The following is a 23,683-nucleotide window of genomic DNA, read 5'->3' as shown; positions in this document are numbered from 1 at the left end:
GAAAACGTAACTTGACCACCGTAAAGAGTTTAAAGGCTGACGTTTCGAGCGTTAGCCCCTCGTCAGTGCGATGGACAAAGGGCTAACGCTCGAAACGCTAGCCTTTAATCTCTGTACGGTGATCAATTTACGTCTTCAACTCAGTTGTTAACACTAAATTACTTGTTACACTCTCCTACCGACGCAGCACCACAGTTTCTTTAGAAACTTACCTCCTTTATTCATTTATCGTCAGCTTGAACAAATGGTAAAGCTTAATTTACTTGAAAGCAAGCAATTAGATGTGAAATAAGCTGAAGTCGTAAAGACAAGAAAGTGAAGCACCTGCCCGTCATCTTAAATAAGTTTGTAACATTGCGCAGGGTCGATTAGCACTAATAGTGTGACGTCACATTCTAGAAAAGTTCCGGTTTCGTCCGTCCATACGTACGCGCGAAAACAGCGTTGTCAAAATGTTCCACTCTTGAGAGCTTTTTGAAAAGTTCCGTTTTCAGTGATCGTTTTCATGGGATGCGTGTGGACAGAAACCGTACCCGTGACGAAAAAGTTGCGTTTTCAAACGAAAACGGGTACGTGTTAGCCTAAGTGTAGTAGGTTCCCCCCCCCCCCCGGCGCGTGGCGAGTGTAATTGAAATAACATATCTGACATCTGGAATGAGGTTAGCCGAGGACAGCAAGTAAATCTGAACTGCGTTGTATCATTTTTTACGAATCACGGCCGGGCGGGCGTTTACCAAACTTTTTCGCCCGCGGCTGGGAGAGGGTAGGGGAATTTGTGGTGGTGACTCATATGACAAGCATGTGACGGAAGGGCGCTCGACTTGAGAGTCAGTCGTGCTCTTGCTTATTAGTTCCTGATGTGTATTATTTACTGCAGTTTGAGATAGTACCCTCATAGTTCTTCGCCCTAACTAAAGCATTGCTGATTTTTGCTCAAGGTTTTCAGAATATTTTGAAAAGGTAAGCTTGATTTACTTGTGATCATTGACATGACGTTACATGCTGGCAATTTGCTCAAAGCGGAAAAAAACCAAAACAACATTCCAGAACTCTAAGACCGAAGCAAGATTCTCAGATGAAAGGGCTGGTCATTGTTTCAAGATGTAACAGTGTAAGATCACAGACCCGCTAACGGGTGAGATTTTCACCGCGATGTCTTTATGTGGTGGAATTCTTCAGAACAATGTGATTGTGATGGGAAAACGCTGAGGTGGCAATTTCAGTTCATTACCTACTCAGTTAATTGATACAAGAGAAAACAAAAGCGTAAACATTAGATCACAATTTGGAGTGATACGCTCCAGTTTGGAATTTTATATTCGGGAAACTTACGAAAACGCTGCGGGGTTCAAGAATCTTCTGTCAATTTATAGCCTCGAAATAAACTCGTCCGCTTGCTAATATTATCATCGTGTCATTTCCGTAGTACCCCATACCTCATACATGCGATTTGTTGTAAAACAATGGCGGAAACAATCGATTACCTCTGAGATTAAGGCTTTCTTTTGTTTTAGCCTGCAGAACAGGTGTAGTTTTTTTGTTTTATAAGCGGACGAAAGCAAGCGCGAGGCTAGCACGAATCCCTTGCGAAATGGATTTTGGAATTCCTAGGAATTTTTTCCTAGGAATAAAGGTGTGAATTTTCACGGTAAATTCGGACTGGGAATTCCTAGGAATTACCAACCATAACAACTCTGGTTCTAAAAACCTAGAAATTCCTAGAAATTCTAAATTTATAGCCAACAGGACTTGAAATTCCTAGGAATTCCTAGGAATTCCAACTCAGTGAACCAATAACTTTCCGTGAAAAGCTGTAAATCTAAAAAAATTCCTTGGAATTTCTGGGAATTTTCAGGAATTTTTAGGAATGTTTAAGAATTACTGGGAAATTTAAGCAAAAATTTGAGGCTAATGATATAAAATAAATACTTTAAATTAAAAAAACCCAGCTAAAATTCAAGTATTCAATGAAATTTATTTACAAGCTTAATTAAGGCTTACATGTAAAATATTTTTGATTAATTATTAACATCAACATGTGATAATATTAGGATGGAATTTGATTTATTTTTCTTTTCTTGAAAACTTCATACAGATTAATCCTCAATTACAGCTATTCATGTAAAATAGTCCTAACCAATCATTAAATTTGGTTTGACACAAATTGTGAATAAAATCTGTTGATTCTTTTCCATAAAATACAATATCTTAAAATTATATTTGAAAACCAAGCACTCTTGGGAGTGAAGGGGTTAATTACAGATAAATAAAATTGATTTTTTAATTAAAAGCTTCTTGTAACTGTAACAATAAATTAGAATGAAGTTATCCTAAACTGCAAACTTAGCTGCTGTTTGTATTTTTTCCCTGGGCTCAAAATGAGTTGGCCTTCAATGAGGTTGTCTACAAGAAGCTTGACCATTTTGTATCTGGAGTCCATGACATCTGAATTTGGAAAAAAAAAAAAAAAATATATATATATATATATATAATTTGCACAATGGAGAATGTGCTTCCGTTTTCAACGCTTTATTCAAGACCCGACGCGTTTCGGCATTTGCCTTCCTCAGGGGCCTTAACATGCAATTGTTACAGAGTCGTAATATATATATATATATAGGAAGTCTGCAAGTCGATTTTCGCGTGGAACAGTGCTCAATACGTTGAAGCAGAGCAGAATAAATATTATGAGAGGAAAAAACGACGCAACTACATATCCCGACAAGCCTGTTTCGTGAATCGCTTCACTCTTCAGGGGTTTAATTGGTTTAATAATATAATTATATATATATATATATATATATATATATATATATATATATATATATATATATATATATATATATATATATATATTAAAGCTCAGACCAGGCCTTTAAGATGGCTATAAGGAAAAGGGCATTCATTGGATTCTCAAATTGAGAAATCTCTGTTATATTGAGTGACTTTGATATTGGAGTTAGTACATCTCTCCCATACATTTTACTAAAAAAGGGCTGAATACATTATTTTGTTTTTACCAAGGAGGGCTTCTTTACGTAATAAGGTTTGTTTAATAACAGTTCCTATTATGAATCTTGAATTTTCCCAAACGTGACTAAAGGAATCTTGAAACCTTACTGATAGATTTATTTCATTGTAAAGCATAGGCTTAAGAAACTGCGGCATGCAAGTGACCGATTCGATTCTCAGAATTATTCTAGTTTCAGCTGCGCCGAGCGTTATGTGAGCTTAATTCAACCCGTTACATCTATTCTTTTATAAGATTTTGATCACGTAACGAATATCGCAATTTTTACTCACCACAAACTTTCAAAATCGTAGCTTTACAGATGTATGGGCGGCCGTCACCACCAAAAATACAAGGATGTCAAATAGATCAGCAAATACAAAGATGGTGTAAGGATCAGCTGCAGGATAGCATAGCTAATAAAGGAATGGCATGGCCAAATTATAGACAGTCTAGTTTTCCTTCGTGAAACAGAACACCCTAAACATGAATAGTTTAGCCAAATGAGAAACGGTCTAGTAGCCCATGTTGAGTTGGAACATGAGATTGTGAAATGGACTAGCTCAATTACGAATAGCTTAGCACTCATTTGCAATACAGTACTCAAACGGTGTAGCGTTGCGTTAAACGGTTCAGGGTAACGTCGAGTAGCACAGCGTACGCACAAACGGTGTAGCGTTGCGTCAAATGGCTCAGCTTAATGTAGAATGGTACAGCGTACACACATATGGTGTAGCGCTGCGGGAAATGGCTCAGCGTAATGTCGAATGGTACAGCGTACATAAAAACAGTGTAGCGTTGTGTGAAATCTCATGTTCCAACTCAACATGGGCTACTAGACCGTTTCTCATTTGGCTAAACTATTCATGTTTAGGGTGTTCTGTTTCACTAAGGAAAACTAGACTGTCTATAATTTGGCCATGCCATTCCTTTATTAGCTATGCTATCCTGCAACTGATCCTTAAGCCATCTATGTATTTGCTGATCTATTTGACATCCTTGTATTTTTGGTGGTGACGGCCGCCCATACAGATGGCCACTCGACCCTTGTTTGTACCAGTCAATATGTCAACTGTTGCCCTTCTTTTAACTCCACGGCGCCAACGCCTTTCTTTTCTTTTACAACACTCACGCTGTTCTCATTTTCCCATTGAACCACAATAAAAGCTATCTTTAGAAATGTTATATTAAGCAAAACAGTCGAGAAAAACGATCAACCGATGAAAAGTAAATTCGAAGATGAGCGCCAAATGGAGTCTTCTTTGTTTCCGATCACGGGCATGATCACGTGGATCTTTTAGGACTTGTCATTGGCTAGCAAAGTGAATCCGCTGGCTTGCCGATTGCAGTGTTAAGAGAATCGTACAACTTTATTCTGACTTCTCCGACCGGTTCTCTGCTTCTAGACGATGGATACCTTGGTGATATAAATAATGATGTGAGCTCACTCTATGTAGAAATAATCGACAAGAATCGATCGTAATACAAATGCACGATTTGTGGCCGAAAGTTGTCGAGGAAACAAAAACTCGAAACTCACTTGAGTTGTGTTCATGGCAAAGGTGAGAAATAACTCAAGCCAATCACAGTTTTGAATGCGACTACAAATCGTCTTTTACCCTCACATTTATAAAAGAAGGATACCACATTAGGAAGTATAAGCGATACATAGATGATCCCAGTGTACCAGTACCTAGATCTACAAAGCTTGACCGTAGCAAGCGTTCAGCAACACGTTCCAACACCGCCATCTCGATTCCTCAGTCAGTCGTTTCCACTGAACTTAAAGCAGTATTGACAACAGAGTAGAGTGCGTCTTACAAAGGAGAAACATTTGTACAAGAGACAGAAGTAACTATATGCGATTACAGAGGAACGTTGGAACTCTGGTCCACAAATAGTTATGCACTGTCCGAAGTATAGAACAATTTTGTTGATAGCTGACAGACAGAGAAGTAAACTTTGGAGCTGTTATTATTGAAGTGTGACTTGCACTTTTCATTTGTATATAAAGAAGGACATGTATTGGAGAAACTTCAGAATACCCCGCAACTCATTTACATGTCATTGAATAAGAATAGCGTCTATTGTGTTATGCCTCGATCTCCAAAGCCTCCCGACACATATAAGTGAGGCGGAAATGAGTTGCGGGGTATTCTGAAGTTTAGCCCATGTATTTTGCACCAAAAATAAAAAGATGTAATATTTTTTGGGAGATCCAGTGATTGGGACATTTAAGAAATTAAGTTATGAAAGGAAACTTGGTTTGTACTTCTCACTACCAACAAGTCTTGTTGACAAATATTTTCAGATCAGAGTTTCAAATAAAGGAAATTGAATATGTCATTTAAAAGGTGTTTTTTCTCAAAGGGAACACTGAATACCTCTGTCTTGTCTGCATGCCAAATGTTTGCAAAGTGTGTAGATGATCCACAAGTATTGGAACTCTTACAGAAATATTTGGTGAGAATAAAAACAGCAAAACAAATTACAGCAATTAGTCACGAAAACAGAGCAAAAAACTGAAAAAAAAACAGCAACAACAATCATGAAAAAAGAAAGATTAATTAGGTGTTGAATTTGTTTGTCTAAGGCATGAAATTTCTACTGAAAATAATGTCAACAAAAAGTCTCTGACAGTGTTTGAGGCAACTGAGCTTGACTGTTCCAAGGTTTTCTAACAAAGGCAACCAGTAATGTAGGTTAGGGAAGTAACTTATGTTCATAACTAACAAAGTTCTTTAAGTTTAGATAACAATGTAATTATTGTTAATTATTGTGGAAGTTGTGTACCAAGGAACAGCGAATGAATGTTTGATGATTTTGGCACATCAGTGAACATGAGACATAATTTGCATCACAATAAAAAAGTTTTTTATGATCATGGAATCCAAGAGTCCTTTGAGGTTAGAAAGCAAATCTGTGATATGAGTACATTGGATTAATTGGCAATTTCCATTTAAAATAATTTACTGCTGGTTCATGAGAAAATCCAATGATGAGATTTACTAAAACTTAGTTTGAATAATAAATTTCATGATCTTTAAGTTATAAGCATATACATGTATGTATATCTCTTGGTAAGTTTTGTATAGCATACCTTTTATTGAGCCAAAGTTTTAAGCCTCTGAAATTACTCCTTTTCTTAAAACCTTCACGTTCAAGATATTGAGAATTTCTTAGAATTTATGTGGACCTCAGGGTATTTAAATTGCCTCAAATTCAATTCCCAGAAATTCCCAAGAATTCCACCCTTCTTAAATTATAGGTAGTTTGTATAGCGGAGAATTCCTAGGAATTTCAAGTCCTCACAAAACTGGAGTCTTCCTTTCCTAGTAATTCCCAGTAATTCCAAGCTTTTTAAATCAGAGCTAATTTGCATAGTTGGGAATTTTTGAGAATTCCAAGGTATTCCCAGAAAACTGGGAATTCAGTTTGCAAAGGTCATTTGCATAATTGGGAATCTTTGAGAATTCCTAGGAATTCCCAGAAAACTGGGAATTCAGTTTGCAAGGGATACGTGTCATGCATAAGGAGAGGAGCGCAATAACAAAACATTTTGTTTGGCAAGGGGGTGGGGTGGGGGTTTGAGAATTTTTTTTTTTCCCTATGAATATGAATTTTTCTCCTAAAAGTAGTGCAGAAGTGTTTTAAAATACTAGGAAAGAAATGGAAGGATAAGAATTTATCAGTTGACACTTAAGTGACTGATCTTTAATCACTTTAATAATGTAAGATTTTAGTAGTAGATAGCTGAGCAAGCACTGGTTTCTGTAAGACTTCTGTAACATGCAAAAGGTTTCTAAATGACCCTGACTGTCGAGCACAATCTACAGTAAGTTTCCTCCACTTGTACAACCTTCCAGAAAACATTTTGTTTGAACTTTTTTTTGGAATAGGTATCCTATTTCACCAACGAAATTTTGAATATGGCCACTGCCTGGCAATACACTGCAGAGCAACTGAACTACTACAGGATATCTTATGTTGTCACGGACATACTTACCGAGGGTTTGCGAACAATCTTCAAATGTGAATGGGACAAACGCTACAAGACAACTTTAGGAGAATGGAAAGATCAACCTAAAAATGGAATGGACTTTTGGAATAGGGAGTCCTCTCGAAACAGAAGTAAAAATGCCCATCTGTTGACAACCATGAAGAATGGCAATAGAGCTGAATGGGATTGTTCCATGCTATTTTATGCTATCCTGTATTCAGATTGCATTCAAAGTCTCAATCCAACTGTGCAAAAAAATGTGGATGACCTCAGGAAATTTCGAAATGAAGAATTTGCACATGTACCACAAGGCCATCTTTCTAGTGTAAAATTTAAGAATGATATTCTCTTAGCCCACAATGCATTTCACAATCTTGGTCTTGCCACTGCAAGAATCAAAGAAATACAAAATCAAAGAAGTTTTCCAACAGAGGAGTTAGGAGAGGTCTTACGGAAGGTGGATGACCTTAAACAAGACGTTTGCGAGAAGGAAAACAAACTCCAAGCAAAAGAAATGAAACTCCAAGAAAAAGAAATTAAATTCCAAGAAAAGGAATTGGAACTTCAAGAAAAGGAAGGACAACGGCAGGTTTTGGAGGAACAGCTATACACTGAGGTCTCTCCATTCTGCATTCTCCCTTCCCCACCTTCTCATGATGTTGCACCCTGCACTCGTCAGGTTGCTGAAATAAGACAACAACTCAAAGCACTCAAAGGGGCTAATGAAAACTGTTTAAGCATCCTGTATATATCTGGAAATCCAGGAAGTGGGAAATCTCAGTTGTCTCGTTTGGTAGCCAAGCACTTCTTTGATGAAGACTCAAATTCTACCTCTTCATTTGTAATGACACTAAATGCCGAAAACACAGGAGCTCTTTTGGAATCATATGTCTCTTTTGCACGGTATTGTAAATGTCCTGAGTATGCTATTACAAACACTCTCAAATCCAGAGAGATGAACACAGATGAGAAAATTACCAATCTCAAGACCTTAATAAGCACCAAAATTGAGCTTTACACTTCCTGGTTGCTGGTAGTTGACAATGTCACTGATGCATCCGGTATCCATAGTTATTTACCAGATGCTGGGAACAAGCAGTGGGCAAGGGGCCAGATGATAATAACAACACAAGACACCATGACAATCCCATTGACAAGCTCTCGCATACAACATATCTCAGCCAGCAAAGGTATGGATCTTGAGGATGCCAGATTTCTGTTGAAACACCTTTCTGGTGTCACAGATAGTGAGATGGAAGAAGAAGTTGCGCAAGTATTAGACTACCAACCTCTTGCCATGGCAAGTGCTGCCACATATGTTAGAGAAGTTGGACAGCACAAGATGGCTTCCAAGTTTGGTTGGATTGACTATTTGAAGAAATTGGATGAAGGAAAACGAAGAAGTACAGAGAACATACTGGCAGAAACTAACTCAACTTACCCAAAATCCATGACAGCAGCGATAACACTTGCTGTAGAGAAGGCAATGACATCTAACAAGGTTATTCATCAAACATTCTCTTTGCTCTCTCTCTGTGCATCACAACCAATACTTCAAGACATTGTCACCTGCTACATTTTGGAAACAGATAAAGAGTTTGATGATAAAGAAATGGTTGGTGCAAAACTCCGCCGATGCCCATTGTTGTTATTTACAGAAGAGGAGGGCTGTATCTACATTCGTGTTCATAGAGTTGTCCAGGAAGTCATCAATACTGTCATAAAATGCTACACAAAGGATGAACACCTTAAAGTCATCCATGGGGCCATTGCATCATTTTCACATGCATCCAAAATTGAGAAGGACTTAGATCCTATGTTTCTCTGCAAGAACATGGTCCCCCATGTAACAAATCTGATTAATGAGACATGTCCATTGTTTTCTGAGCAAGGAATCTCAGAAGTCGCTAAAAGTGGCATAGTAACTGTTCAAGACTTCACTGAAAACTTTCTAACACTTGGAGAAATGTGTATTGAACACTGTGAATTAAACACAGCATTGAAGTGTTGTAATGTGGTCTTAGCCTTTGTCAACTTGGGTGTGGTAGCTTGCAACAAAGCAGAGGCAGCAGCCTACAGTGGCTTGGGTAGAGTGCATTGTGACTTAGGTAAATTGGAGCAGGCAAAGGATTACTTTTCACATGCATTAGACATCTATTTGAAAACTTTCAGGCCAGACCATGTTTATGTTGCCTCTTCTTACAATAATCTTGGTATGGTGTGTAATAAGCTTGGTGACCTTCAGCAGGCAAAAGACTACTACCAACATGCAATGGACATTCAAATGAAAACCCTGGGCCCTGATCATGATGACATTGCAACTTCTTACCACAACCTGGGTATTCTGCATCGTGACCTTGGCGATCTGAAGCAGGCAAAAGTCTTTTTGAAGCATTCATGGTTGTTACGTATCAAAATGCTTGGAGATGAGCATGTAGAGGTTGCATCTACTTACAATGAACTGGGTCTTGTGTACAGGGATCTGGGTAAACTAAAGAAGGCAAGGTGCTATTATGAAAATGCACTCAATATATACTTGAAAAAGCTTAGGCCAGACCATGTCGATGTGGCATCCACTTACAATAACCTAGGTGATGTGGAGGATGCAATGGGTAACTTTGAGCTAGCAATTGACTACTATGCCCATGCAAAGGACATTTGTTCGAAGAAGTTCGGACCCGAGCATGATTATGTCAAAATGATTCAGAAAAACTTAGCTGAGTTACAACATAGAATGGAGAGAACTCAATGCTGCCTGCCTTGTCTTTGAAAGAGGACAAGAGATCCACAGCCTTCTTATCAGTTCAACAAACTTAATAGGAAAAGGAAAGAAGAAAAAGATGGAAACTGTACTTTTCTTTAAGACACAAGAGTATCCAAAAAAAGGACTGTTGGTAGAAACAAATGAGGTTTGATAAACAGACACTTTCAAAAGTTTTTGCAGAAAGGAAAAGATGTGCAAGAGAAAAATGTATGTGAGGAAAAAAACAAATTAACAAATACAGCAGCTGGCACAACAAGTAGCCACATAAATTTCTGCACTGACCCTTAACTCATTTGGAAATAGTATTTGAGGTTAGAACCTCAAACCCCACTTCCCCTTCTGTCTTTCTGTCAAGACCTCCCCCCCCCCACACCACCCAATTTTTGGAACAAGTTTTTTGTAGGATGCATGCACATGGGTAATGTTGAATTTTTTCCATTGATCAACACAAGGATGCTTCTTTTGGCATTTAGTTACTGTGATTCTCCTTACTTTGTGCCATACAAGTCTCATGGTATTAGTTTGGAGAATTTGGTATTGGATCAGTTGATAATCCCTTTACTGATATTTTTTCTTTATTCTCATTAATTGACTGTTTGATATTGTATCAACATAGTAAGGAGAAATGCTGTCTTCGTCAGTAGTTTTGTAGTTGTGAAACTTTGATCCACTGAGTCATTAAAGAGTTATTGTAAAAAAATACCATCTAATTAGAACTTACTAAGTCACGTTTGGAATAACTGAATTCAACCTGTCTATGAAAAAGGCAACATTTACAAAAATCAGAGGATTGCAACATGCTACAATGATACCAAACAAACTGTTATCATTTAATATTTTTACTATCTTTGAAGAAGACACTTTCTAGACTAGTCAAGCAATGTTCCACAGCAACATTCACTGGAGCACATTTTGAGAAAAACAAATATAAATTTGGCCAAAGTAATCAAGCGTCCTTCTGACTGGCAAGGTTGTGATTTAGTTATCGACAACAACCAAAAAACAAAAAAAAAAACCAGAAAACAATCAAACAGTGCATTCACGGTAAAGCACATAAATTAGTTGACTCTTTCCTAAGGTGTTAATACAATTTACACTTTCTTTCAACAGTTGCAAGGTAAACCCTTCAACATTTCTCTGCCTCATTGCTATGGATCACATTGTCTGTTCTTTTTAAAAACCCAGCCCACAACTCTTGACAGACAAATGCAACTCTTCACAAAAATGATTGGTTATGTGTATTTTTTTTTTTTAAGTTCATACAGAAAATAGCAGTTGGACTCTCTAATGAACCCTTTCACTCCAAGATCTGACTGTTAATTCTCTCCTCTAGCTGCTACACTTTACCTTGTAAATTAGTCATGGGAATTTGGTGTTAGATCAAGATAACAACTTCTACTTAATAAGTTTGAGTCCTCTCATTACCTGTTTGCAGGATAAAGTATGTGTAAAAATAGGGAGAAGTTACATGTTAATCACTTCTGGAAGTTGAAAGGTAACTATGGGTATGTCATATTATAGGATTTAAAACACGTTGATGGCTTTAAGCACTCACTATAGTTTATTAATAGAAAAAGGGCATCATGTAGTTTCTTTAAGTTCTATAAATTTGATTGCAAATGGCCACTCTGATCCCATTCATTCTGCCAAATGCACCAAGGCTTTGTCCTCTTTACAAGGAATCTGAATGAATCTACAATTACTTCAACCACGTGACTTTGAGTGTTGGATTAACCACTGCAGAGTGATATCTGTGATTCAGAAACAAAAATACAAGTTAAATGTAAATCGAAACTATGACAAAATTTTCAAGCCTGAATGGTCATCACCAGCCCAATTTGAGCACTAATAGGGCAATGCATGCATCATGCTTGTGACTGGACAGTGTGATAGGACAGTCGACATGTCATAGCTGTTTAAGTGGACAGTATGGGTCATGAGTGCCTGCTGTTGTCACACATTTTGCCAAGTGAACTGTCATTTTGTTGTGAAAACTTAACTATTGCTTAGTTTCTTTCTCAAATTTTGTCATAGTTTTGATTAATTGGTAACAGGACTTTGGTAGTCCAATTCTGTCTGTAATCATATGGGTGATTAACAAATGGAACTCCTGCTTTGAGGTCATCTGATTCTGTTAGTCACTCATATAACTACAGACCAAATTGAACTCCACTCAGTTCTACTACTATTGTTAATAGAGGATGCAAAAAGGAAAAGTTCATAAAGTTGAAACTACATTACTGATTACTTACCAATGTTCTCTTTCTCTTTACATGAAATGGAGTAGCAACAGATTTCTCGATCTTGAATTGATGCCAAGTTACTGTCAGAAAGTAAATTTAGAGACATAGGAATTAAATCATGTACAATACAAATGGCTCTTGGTAAAGGTGCACCACATTAATTTAAGTTACTTATTGATAGGCAACAATCGAAACTACCTTCAACTTGAGGAATAAAAAATAGTTGTTGGGCAAGACAAAAAATATGAAAGAGACAAGGATGGTTAATAACAATTAAAACTGACAAACAAGGAAAATGAACTTCTTTAAATAAAAAAAAAGACATTTTAAAGATGCAAATACACTATCATATATCTCTTTTGAAGGATGGGGGGAAGGGGTTACATTTTAACCCTTTAACTCCCATGAGTGACCAAAAGATAATATCTCCTTACAATATCAATATGATATAAAGCAGACAAATGATGAGAATCACAAAAAACATAAATTTTTGGGATAATTAGGTGAAAACCAAATTCTCCAAACTAACACAATAAGAAATTTTATGGCAGAACATAGAGAGAATTACTAAAGAGATCGTAGGAGTGAAAGGGTTAAGAGTCCTTTTCTGACATGTTCTACTTACAGTCTCTCCACTAGTTCTTTTTCATCTAGCGCATTGGGAAGATCCTTTTTATTTCCCAAAACTAAGACCTGAAAAAGTAGTAAGAAACAATATGATATAAATTTTACAAGCCAGTAACCATGTTACATTAAATACATAAAATAGCTACTACTCAGATAGAAGCAGTAGCAGTTGTTCTAAGGATTGAAAATCCTCACCAGCAGATAAATGGATATTCCACAGGAAAGTATCTTTGATAAAAACAAATCTGGACCATCCACCAGACACTCAGCTTTTCACTGAATACAGTCATCTACCTTTTAAACTACTGAAGCTTGGATGGGATGTTAGTGTGTTGCAGGTTTATTTAAAACTATTTTATCAGTTTCAATAGGTCTATATCATAACTATTATACTCCTTGACACAGAGTACCAACCTACTTGTCATCATGCTACCCTATCTCTCACAAAAGAGAGTCTAAGGTATTACTTACTGGAATGCCTGCTAATTGTGGTTTTTCTAAAAGCCCATGAAGTTCATTTCTTGAAGCTTCTAGCTTTTCATGATCTGCAGCATCAACCATATACCTGGAGAAAAACTCTGCATTAATTACTATAATTTCAATTGGTATTCATTTTGTTGCTGACATACATTATGTGGAAAATTTAACAATTTATATCATGTTGCTGTTTCTACCATTTTCAGACCCTGCATAACCAAAATAACATTTCATTTCACAATGACATTTCATTAGATTAATGTAATTAAGCCATCAAGGGTCACTTCCCCTCCTGTTACCACAGTTTCCACTTAACTACAAATTGTGGGGTCTCTTGCATTGTTCTTGACAATCCTTTGTGCAAAAAGGCAGACCACACACAGAAATCTAGTCTAATCTACACTAGCATCTTCCCCTCTGTTTGGCTGCAAACTTTTTCTTGAAAATTAGTTAGCATAGTTTTTTCCATAAATCAACCTTAACAGACCATTTGAATGCAGCTTTACATCCTTAAGCTTCATCAACACTCACACAATGCAGTTCACTCCTCTACAGTATCGTTCCCACATGCTCCTAAAGCGAGGTTGCCCTCCAATATCCCAGACCTATGGAAAAAAAAAGCTAAAATGATCAACAATAACTTGGTCACATAAGATCTAGTTGCCAGGTGGGATAAATGCACCAGAAAATAAAAGTTTCAGGGCGTGAAATTAACTTTTTTCTCTGATAGCCACTTGGCTCCTAAATTCTTTAAAGTGGTAGCCAATTCAAAAAAAGTTGGTCACCATTTTAAAAGACAAAAAAAATCTTTCTTTACGCCGTCAGCGTTCTAGATAGACCCTCCAAAATTAAGATAGGGAAAAGATCTTCAACGTGCTACAAAGTGGACTCTAGGATGGATGATATACAATGTTCAGGCTCATCTAAATCCAAGATGGCGTCTATTTATCGATTGAGATGCATGTGCTACGTTTTGGAAACAAACTTAACAAGGAAGTTTGCTGCGGATTCATCTTTGCAAATCTTTTTAATTCACTATATCTCTTGGTGAGATTATGATGAAACGTTCTAGTCGCCAATTTGGCGTCTAACTTTCAGGATTTGATCGCCAAAGTGAAAAATTTAGTTGCATTGGCGCCTGTATTAGGCGCAATTTCATGCCCTGAGTTTAACCCTTTAACCCCTGAGAGTGACTAGCATCTAATTTCTTCCAAAATTATAACCCATGCATCACACAGTAAGGTCATAAGAATAAAGTAAATGATCACTAACTAAATATTATCTAGACTGATAAACAAATTCTCCTCATCAGCATCTTAGGAGAAGTATAGGAAACAGTATGGAGAATATACATACTGATATGAGGTGTTGAGGGTTAAGAATTAGCACCAGTCTTAAGTTAGTGGTCTGTATTGAAGGAATAAAAATGGATGGTAAAGACTCAAGAATTTGTTACTCAGTACTACTAAGAAGTGTTAACTAAGGAGAAAACCATAACCATTGAAAATTTTGTATGACTTGTAATGAATCTGTCAAAAATCATTTCACTTTCACATAACAATTAAAGTAAGGCAACAATCAACCTTTTAACTCCCAAGATCTCATTGTAAATTCTCTCCTCTAGCTCTTACACTTATTCTTGTAAATTAGTTATGAGAATTTGATTAAGTTCAAGATAACAACTTCTACCTGATAAGTTTGAATATTCTCATTACTGTACCTGTTTGCTGGATAATGTTAAGATATTATAGGGAGAAGTTTCATGTTGATCACTTCTGAGAGTTGAAGGGTTAAATGACAGCTACCATATTAACAAATCTGTGCATTAAAACTAGTTTTTTCATTGAAATAGAATTTAAAGAAAGCGACAAAACTTTTGAGTCTGTAAAACATGTTTCAGCAGAAACTTCTGTCATCCTCAGTTAATTACTGTACAAAGTGTTGAAAGTTGAATTATATAGTAAATAGAGCAATGCTGATTATGATAAATAGTGACAACAAGAAAAGAGATAAAGCATGAAAGTGTGAGAATTAAAAGGATAGTTTTAGATTTACATGGTGTAATTGCTGATTCAAGGATGATTATTCTCTTTGAATATAAATTGCCTCTTTTATCTTAAGTTGAAAGCCGGAAGAGGCATGATCTAAAATATGGAAGTTATCTGCTGAAAATGCAGAAATAGAATTAAATTACTTGCCATGTAAGAAAATATTATTACAAAATGACTTAACCGTTTAACGTCATACTCTCCATACTGTTGTGGTGATGACAAGGAGAATTTGTTAAAAAAAAAAAAAAAAGAGCTTCCTTAGTTGGTGATCATTTCTATCATTCTTGTGACCTTAACCCTTGAACTCCTAAGATCTCATTGGCATTCTCCTAACTGTCTGCAATACAGTTCTTGTGTAGTGAGTTTGAAGAATTTGGCATTGGATCAACTTATCATCCCCTAATTGATATTTTTCTTTATTCTCATCACTTGTCTGCTTGACATTGTGTTGATAATGTAAGGAGAAATTCTATCTTGGTCACTCATGGGAGTTAAAGGGTTAATGTTTGATTCAGGGGTGGTATTGTCAGGAGAAATTATATGTTAATCACTCTTAGGGGTTAAAGGGTTTAAGTTGAAGTTGGACTTAACCCTTTCACTCCCAAGATCTAATCAGTAATTCTCCTTACTATCTGCCATACAATTCTTATGACGTTAGTTCAGAGAATTTGGTATTGGATCAACAAATAATCTCAGGATTGATATTCTTCTCTATTTTCATCACCTGCCTGCTTGATATTGTAGTGATATTGGAAGGAGAAATTCTGTCTTGGTCACTTGTGGGAGTGAAAGGGTTAAAAGATGTAAAAAAATGTCTATACACCTGGATGAAATTCACAATGCAAATAACGAAGAAGAAACACTGCAAGAATATGTCATCTTTCAGCTTACCTTTATTGTTACGTTACCCTTGGTGACTTTTCTCATATTGAATCCAACTGTTGGAATCATGTCTTCACTAAACTGACCTGACTGTATTGCAAAAAGTTATTGTAGTGAGTACACAGAACAGGAAAAATGGTAAATTCTAAACTTGAATAAAGAGGTAACTGTCTTTGAATAAAGAGGTAACTTGTTTGTCAAAAACTCCGAGAACCCAACATGAAATTAAAACCCAGGCCTTCAGATTTTAGGCAGCTATGTCCAAATCCTCTTCCACAGAGCTACAGGAAACTTGATGATGAGCTTTCCCATCAACCAAGTAATTATTTGACTTGTGACATGAACATTATCTGAGGTCATAGGGATCACATGAGAGAAAAATAAAATAAAATCTTAAGTCAAAACACAGTATCATATCAGTAGTGTAGTCTCAATTTCCTTCACTCCAATGGAGTGATTAACACTCAAACTCCCCCAGTTTGCACAATTATTACCACTAGAAATCATCTCAGTTTAGTAATCATGAGGCAGAGGAGAGTTCCTTGTTCACCTGGAATCAGGGTACTCCATGAATTCTGTTAACTAATGATTCATTGCTGCTAAATTTGTATTCTATAACCTTTACTCTTCTTTTCTTCTACATCTCTCATGGCTGCTAATCTCTAGATTCACTAAACACGCAGCATCCTTATGATAACCCTGCTATAAACGATACCCACTGAAATAATTCAAAGAAGCTCCCTGAGTGCTTACTAATTTTTTTTCCTACCTTGGGATAGGGTGTATATTCAAGAAGGGTGCTTATTTAAAACTGGGGTCCAATTTCTATCAAGCTTATCATGTGATTCATTTATTACTTTTTAAAGAAAATGATGAACTGGAATGTCTAACAAGTAAAAACTTACTTCAAAATAAAGTCCAGTAAGGGTAAGTGACAAGCTTAATTTTGACGAGAGGAAGTTTGAAGCACTAGCATTTTGTTACAGAAAAGAGTTAATGTTGCAGATAAACGCAGAATCCGTTTTACGATGTATAAGAGGTATACTTTTCTGTCATGGTAAACAAGCACAGGCCTGAACTTATCCTAAATATTCACGACCAACGTGTAAAAATGTAAATGTAAATCTCGGCCTATATTAACCATATAAAAGAGAATTTTTTAACGAATTCCAAGGTAAAATGATGCGTCACTTATTTGATTGAGGCTAATTTCCCCCCTTGGACTCGGTATAGTACCAACGACAAATTGTAATATTACGCATAGGTACATTTCCAAATAGGGCGCGAAATGAAGATGAATTTAGGATAATGTTTACATACAGTGAGAAAGAACTAAATTAAGGAACGAAAGAGTAATTACAAGGATAACAACTCGAATAAAACGCAAGTCCCTTACAATAGCTTGCATTTAGTAACTGTATATTTCACTTACTGCGATAACATTGACAAAGGTTGTCTTTCCCGAGTACTGCAGGCCAACCAGCGTAAGCTCCATCTCTTCTTTCCAGAACAGACTTTTTATCCAGTCAAGTATACTACGAAAAAAGGCCAACATCTTCGTAGATCTTGTTCGTTTAACGAAACTAAAACTGTAGATTGTCTCTTTTCGTTTTTACTGCTTCCAATCACATGACTCAAGATGGCGGCTCTATACCAGAAGGCATTGCGTTCTCGGTAGACCGCGAGGATCTGGTGACACATTGCAGTCATTCAAAACAATTCAAAAATTACCTCGACAATGGAGGTATGGCGGATTTCATTACGGCGTTCAAACTGAAGGCAAAATGGGCTCGATCGACCAGCTTAAAAGCGAAGTTGAACGCCTAAGTAGTGAACTACAGCAGGCCTGTTTAGAAAAGGTCCAAGCTGCTGAATACGGGCTAGCAGTTTTGGACGAAAAACAGAGATTACAGGAACAATATGATGAGCTGGAAACCCTCTTGGAATCCAACAAGCAGGAACTGGAATGCCTCAAAGAGGTATTTTGTAGGAAATAATCGTGGTTAACCATTCCGTTTGAAAGCAGAATATTCCTACCATTTGATCTAATCAGATCAAAGATTAGAATCGCGAAAAGAGTTCATAACAAAAGTTTGATTTTCTAATATCTTTAATTATTTACATGCGCTAAGCGAGGGAAATATTATTGTGAGGTAGTCAATCAGAACTTCTTCCTTCCTGATTAGATTAGCGTTAATTTTTCAGCTGTAATTTGTACGAATGTTTTCGATTAAAGGGTCATCACGCTTTCTATTTATACCTATCGTATCAAAATATACGATCTCTTCAAAACTTAAAAGTCATTTTGAAATTATAATTTCTCGTGACGTGTAAGACTGCAAATTTTTGTAGTCTAAATTTCTGAGATTAAAAGATTATGCAGATCGTATTGCTTGGCATTTCCCTCAGAGATCACTCGATACCTATATTGATTGAGTTCCTTTTCAAGGCTCAGGCCATGGGAGAACTCATCGGCACGCTAAGTTTGATCCATTTCTGTAATCGGAGATCGTTCAGGCCTACAAAATTTTGTAATAGATTATCGATAATTTTCAGTTAGACTTTGAATACTTGAGATTTTATCTGAATGCTGTTGATGTCGTAAATAGATTCTATATATAGCTTAACATGCAATGGGCCAATATCAGCCTCTATATATTTATATATAAGACTGAACTTCTGTTTCTTTCATATCAGCCCTTCTATTTATTTGTTTCAAATTGGTGCCGAATTAAAAACGAAACGAAGTAAAAAAATATTTGTAGCAATGGTCAATGTCCTGAGCCTAAGGTAGATTGTTTACTTATAAATAGTGATAAGGAGGTCTTTGGCAGAATTGTGATCAGGTCATCAATATTATCACTGAAATTTGGGAATATTAACCCTGTAACTCCCAAAAGTGATTAACAGAAAACTTCTCTTTACAATATTCATACATTATTCAGCAAACAGGTAATGAGAATATTCAAACTTATCAGGTAGAAGCTGCTATCTTGATCTAGTACCAAATTCTCATAACTGATTTTCAAGGAAATGTGTAGCAGCTAGTGGGGAGAATTAATAATCAGATCTTCAGAGTCAAGGGGTTAATATTCATTTCATACAGAGTCTAATCTAAATATACATTTCAAGTGTTTTTTATTCAGTAAACTCTGAACTAGACTAGACGAAGAATGTTGAAGATCTGTTGTTTTCTCAACCCTTTGACCATAAAAGTGACAAGTATCTAATTTCTCCTCACAATATCCCCCCTGAATCAAACATTATGGTCATAAGAATGAAGGAAATGATCATTAACAAAAGAAGCTTTTGATTGATAAGTAAATTCTCCTTGTCAGCTTCTATGAAAATATACAGAGAACAGTATGGAGAACATGCATACTGATGTTAGAGTGTAAGGAATTATTTGTAATATTTTTTCTATCCCTTTTCCTCTCTCAAAGGTCCATGAACAGTTGAAACTTGAACAAGAGAAACGCAGCCGTTTTGGTGATGACAGAGAGGAGAGTCTTGTGAAGGAGAGCGAATCAAGAGAAGCCAATTATCTTCATAAAATTACAGATTTAGAGAGTGAAGTTCGCCAAGCAAGAAAAGCTGAAAGGGATGCACTCATTGAAAATGAAAGACTCTGTAATCAAGCCTCCAATTATGTCAAAGAAATCGAGCAATTTGCGCATAGTAAGAAACTCCTTAGAGATGAAATCCGAGAACTCAAGTACCGAGAATCAAAGTATAGTCAAGAATTTAGCGATCTTGAAGAGGAAAACATCAACCTTCAGAAGCAATATTCAGCTCTTAGATCATCGATGGTGGAGTTTGAATCCTTGAAGGTTGAAAACAAAAGTTTGACAGATGAAATGGAAGCATTACAACTCCAACTTCAGGTGGCCTGCGAGAAACGGGACCAATATCAGAAACAGCTCAATGAGGCACTGGAATCTTTAAAGGAGCAACGTGATAGAAACTCCTTGCTGCAGAAGGAATTGCAAGAAATTCGCCAGCGGCAGTCACCTACAGTCAGTAGCTGGCATGAGGAAAGCCGGTTTATTGGCATTGAAAGTCCTGAGAAGACTGAAAAACCTGAACAAGTTGTTGAACATCCCTTGATAAAAAGCATTATTGAGGAATACAAACCAGTTCCTGGCTTGGTGGAAGATCTCATGAGGGAACTCCAGATGTCAGAAGTCAAAGAAATGACTCACAAGCTTGAACAGCTGAGCAGTGAGAAGACAGAGCTTACCAATGCCCTGGCTAAGAAAGAGAAGGACGTCTTGAAGTTGAAGGAAGAATTTGATGCCATCCAGACTCTGACTGAAGCAAAGGTTCTGTGTGAAACTCTAGATGACAGTGATGATGGAGTTGAAGAGAGAGAAGCTTTTAATTCAAAAATAAATAATCAGTTGAAAGAACTTGAAGAGGTAAGGAAACTCTTGAAGAGCTATCAGACAAAAGATAACAAGTCTCAAGCTGTGATCAAGGAATTGAAGAATGAGATTGATAACTTGAGAGCAAAGACAGCGAGCTTGCAAACAAAATCTGATGAGGCAACATTCCTGACAAAGAGAGTCAAAGAACTTGAAGAAGAACTGTTGAATTTAAAGAACAAAGGCATTGAATCTGAAGAATTGATCAAAAATCTTCAAGAAGATGTTAAGTCTATGAGTGATCTTGCTGGAAATGCTCAGGGAAGTCTGAACTGCACTCAAGATGAATTGAAGTATGTCAGTGAAGATCTGCAGCGACTCTATAATCATGTTTGCTCAGCAAATGGTGATCACCCAGCCAATTCATTTACCAGGAAAGAAAAACAGGAAAAAGTGTCACATGCAGCATCAAAAATGGAAAGAAATATGGCAGATTCAGCTGCAAAAGAAAGCACTGCAGAAGTGAGGCAGTCACCAATGGGAAGTGAGAATCCAAATGAGACCATGGAAAGAGGAGACCCTTATTCCTGTTACAGATTGATCAGCTCGGTGCGTGATCAAGTGAAGTTTTTGAAACAAGCTGTGGAAAAGACAGTGGAAATTTCCAAGCAGCGAGCACTGGAATATCGAGTGGTTGTCAGTGACGATGATGCTAGCAGTGGAGAGGACAGTGATGTTCAAAAGCAGCAAATTGCAAGGCTACAAAGTTTATTGACAACTAAGCGGGAACAGATCACTACACTGCGGACAGTCCTGAAGGCTAACAAGTCTACCTATGAGGTTGCATTGGCAAATCTAAAAAGTCGCTATGAGAATGATAAAGCAGTTCAGTCAGAGACAGTAGGCCAGTTGAAGAGAAACCTGAAGGCGTTGAAAGCTGAAGTGTCAACGTTTGCCTCACTTCGCAGCATGTATGCCAATAGGTGTGAGGAATATCTGGTTCAAGTTGATGAGCTGCAGCGAAAGCATGCTGCATCAGAGGAAGAAAAGAAAACTCTTAATCACCTCCTCAAACAAGCTATTCACCAGAAAATCGATCTGACACAGAGACTTGAAGAGTTTGAGATTGCCAGGGAAAGACTGCGTGCATACACAAGAAAAGGCAGTAAGGCCAACCGCTCAAAACCAGTTACCCGAGTCTAGATTTTTATTTTCCTCCCAGAGGTTACTCATTTTTAGTCAGTATATTCTTATATAAGATAATGGAATTGTATGTATTTGTTTTACTTTCATTCAGTAACTACAATTACCTGTAGGGTGCAAAGGTTATTAATGTTATTCAGTCTTAAGTTCAGTGTTTTGTAGTCAAGGGCGAATTGTTGTTTGTTGTTCTTCAAATGTAAAAATGGTAAACCCTTTAACTCCCACGAGTGACCAAGACAAAATTTCTCCTTACAATATTAATACAATATCAACCAGATAAGTGATGAGAATAAAGAAAAATATCAATTTGGGGATAATCAGTTGATCTAATACTAAATTCTCTGAGCTAACATTGTAAGAATTGTATGGTTGACAGTAAGGAGAATTACAAATTTGGTCTGGGAGTATAAGGGTTAACCTTTTGATCCCTAAGGGCAATAATTAACATCTTATTTCCCCTTACAATATCACCCCTGAATCAACAAAAAGGTCTTGGGAATAAAGGAAATGATCACAAACTCAAGACGCTCTGGATTGTTAGACAAATTCTCCTGATAGGTACATTAGAAATGTATAGAGAACAGTGTGGAGAATTTGCATGCTGATGTTAGGGAGTGAAAGGTTAATCAAAGCATCATGCAACCACATTACAAGTCTCAAGAAAAATATGTCTCATGCAGCAAAAGTCACTGGGTTGGAATGGTGCTGATATCCAGCCTGCATCTATTCCATGTGTGTCTTTTGTTGCATATCAGTTAAATTTTATCGGATTTGTGACACAGTTTCATGACTCTTTGATTATCTTTTCATGCAAGTAAATGAAATATTATATTAATGGAATTTTTATCTTGAAATATTCATAAAAACAGACTTTTAAATGAGTATTTTACATTTTACAGTGTGAAAGCAATATTTTACAGCATCTCAATATTACCTTTTTAAAAAGTTTGATGGAATAATTATTATAAAAATTTGGTAATTTTATTGCAATGTTTGATATATTGTAATATGAATATTCTCTTAAAATGAGTGTCAGCAACTATCAAATATTTTTATTAGAGAAAAATATATATTTATATATATTTGAACAGTGAGGTGAGCACCCAGCCTAAAGTTTGTTGCGCATGTAGTCTGCAGGTGTCAAAGAAGGTAAAAAGCACATTTGCTATTAATATCAAATTTTTCATGACAAGTATTTTAACCCTGGTTACTTGATTTTATCAGATGTGATACTGTTGAAAGAATTTAAAATGAAGTGTTGAAAATATTCTTATTTTGGCTAGTGTTGATTATTGAAAACAATTGAAAGACTTGATGGAGGTGTTGTATCGTTGTGATGTAAATTCATCCTTCAAAAAATCAGAATAATTTTATAAGAATTGAAATATATTCACTTTGGGGACTAAAAAACTATCAGGAAACCTTGACAGATCAGGAGTTCTTGTAATTTTCCAGTATTTTATTCAGGTGGAGTGGCAAATCTAGAACTTTGTTTCATGATATATATACTGGAAAAAAATCTTAAGCGAGATCAGTTGGGTCATGTTCAAAACTCTATCTTAGGTGGATGTTGGTCTCTCATAAACAGACATTAAATTAAATAATCATGGTTACATTCAAGTATTTTTATAAACCCTGCATTTTATTTTATTGTTAAGGGAACCCCTCATTTCCCCAGTCACTTTTTATAATCCCAGCATTCTCTCTTTGCATATTTGGTCCAGCAATCCTTTGTGTTTTTATAACTTAACCCTTTGACCCCCAAGATCTGATTGTTAATTCTCCCCTCTAGCTGCTGCACACTTCCTTGTAATCTAGTTAAGAGAATTTGGTGTTAGATCAAGATAACTACCCGATACATTTGAGTATTCTCATTACTTGTTTGCTGGATAGTGTGTGAATAATGTTGGGAGAAGTTATTGGTTAATCACTTCTGGGAGGTAAAATGTTAACTTAACAGAGAAACAATTTTTTAATGGAATAGAGAAGGATCTGCCAAATAAAATACTGGGTAATAATGAGGTTGAAAGCATCTCAACCAACATAAGTCCTTTGTAGTGTG

The 23,683-nt window shown here is 36.5% G+C and overlaps 3 protein-coding genes across 4 annotated transcripts; 2 read left to right on the top strand and 1 right to left on the bottom strand.

Moving 5' to 3' along the window:
- The first annotated feature begins 795 nt into the window (after positions 1 to 795).
- Positions 796 to 10,037, top strand: LOC113680955 (uncharacterized). 2 transcript variants are annotated; one of them, XM_089206467.1, is made up of 3 exons: positions 800 to 960; positions 1,048 to 1,135; positions 6,910 to 10,037. In XM_089206467.1, the coding sequence occupies exon 3, from the start codon at positions 6,940 to 6,942 to the stop codon at positions 9,778 to 9,780; it is 2,841 nt and encodes a 946-aa protein (XP_089062593.1). In that variant the 5' UTR covers positions 800 to 960; positions 1,048 to 1,135; positions 6,910 to 6,939; the 3' UTR covers positions 9,781 to 10,037. The 2 variants fall into 2 exon arrangements, with proteins under 2 accessions (XP_089062595.1, XP_089062593.1); XM_089206469.1 differs by lacking the exon at positions 1,048 to 1,135 and having other exon boundaries at positions 796 to 960.
- Positions 10,038 to 10,331: 294 nt separating this feature from the next.
- LOC113680944 (ADP-ribosylation factor-like protein 8B-A) lies at positions 10,332 to 17,728 on the bottom strand. Its single transcript, XM_089206520.1, has 7 exons — positions 17,487 to 17,728; positions 16,064 to 16,144; positions 13,653 to 13,726; positions 13,116 to 13,209; positions 12,643 to 12,710; positions 12,027 to 12,097; positions 10,332 to 11,525 (listed from the first exon to the last, which is right to left on the bottom strand). The coding sequence occupies exons 1-7, from the start codon at positions 17,607 to 17,609 to the stop codon at positions 11,479 to 11,481; spliced, it is 558 nt and encodes a 185-aa protein (XP_089062646.1). The 5' UTR covers positions 17,610 to 17,728; the 3' UTR covers positions 10,332 to 11,478.
- A 25-nt stretch (positions 17,729 to 17,753) lies between these two features.
- LOC113680954 (protein bicaudal D homolog 2) lies at positions 17,754 to 23,232 on the top strand. The gene is made up of 2 exons (XM_027198007.2): positions 17,754 to 18,033; positions 19,498 to 23,232. Exons 1-2 carry the CDS (start codon positions 17,839 to 17,841, stop codon positions 21,619 to 21,621), a joined length of 2,319 nt encoding a protein of 772 aa, XP_027053808.2. The 5' UTR covers positions 17,754 to 17,838; the 3' UTR covers positions 21,622 to 23,232.
- The last annotated feature ends 451 nt before the right edge of the window (positions 23,233 to 23,683 follow it).

This window comes from Pocillopora damicornis, chromosome 5 (genome assembly GCF_964200805.1).
Source record: "Pocillopora damicornis chromosome 5, jaPocDami1.2, whole genome shotgun sequence".
NCBI lineage: Eukaryota > Metazoa > Cnidaria > Anthozoa > Scleractinia > Pocilloporidae > Pocillopora > Pocillopora damicornis.
The sequence above is the reverse complement of the archived record's forward strand: the minus strand, read 5'-3'. Positions and strand labels throughout refer to the sequence as shown.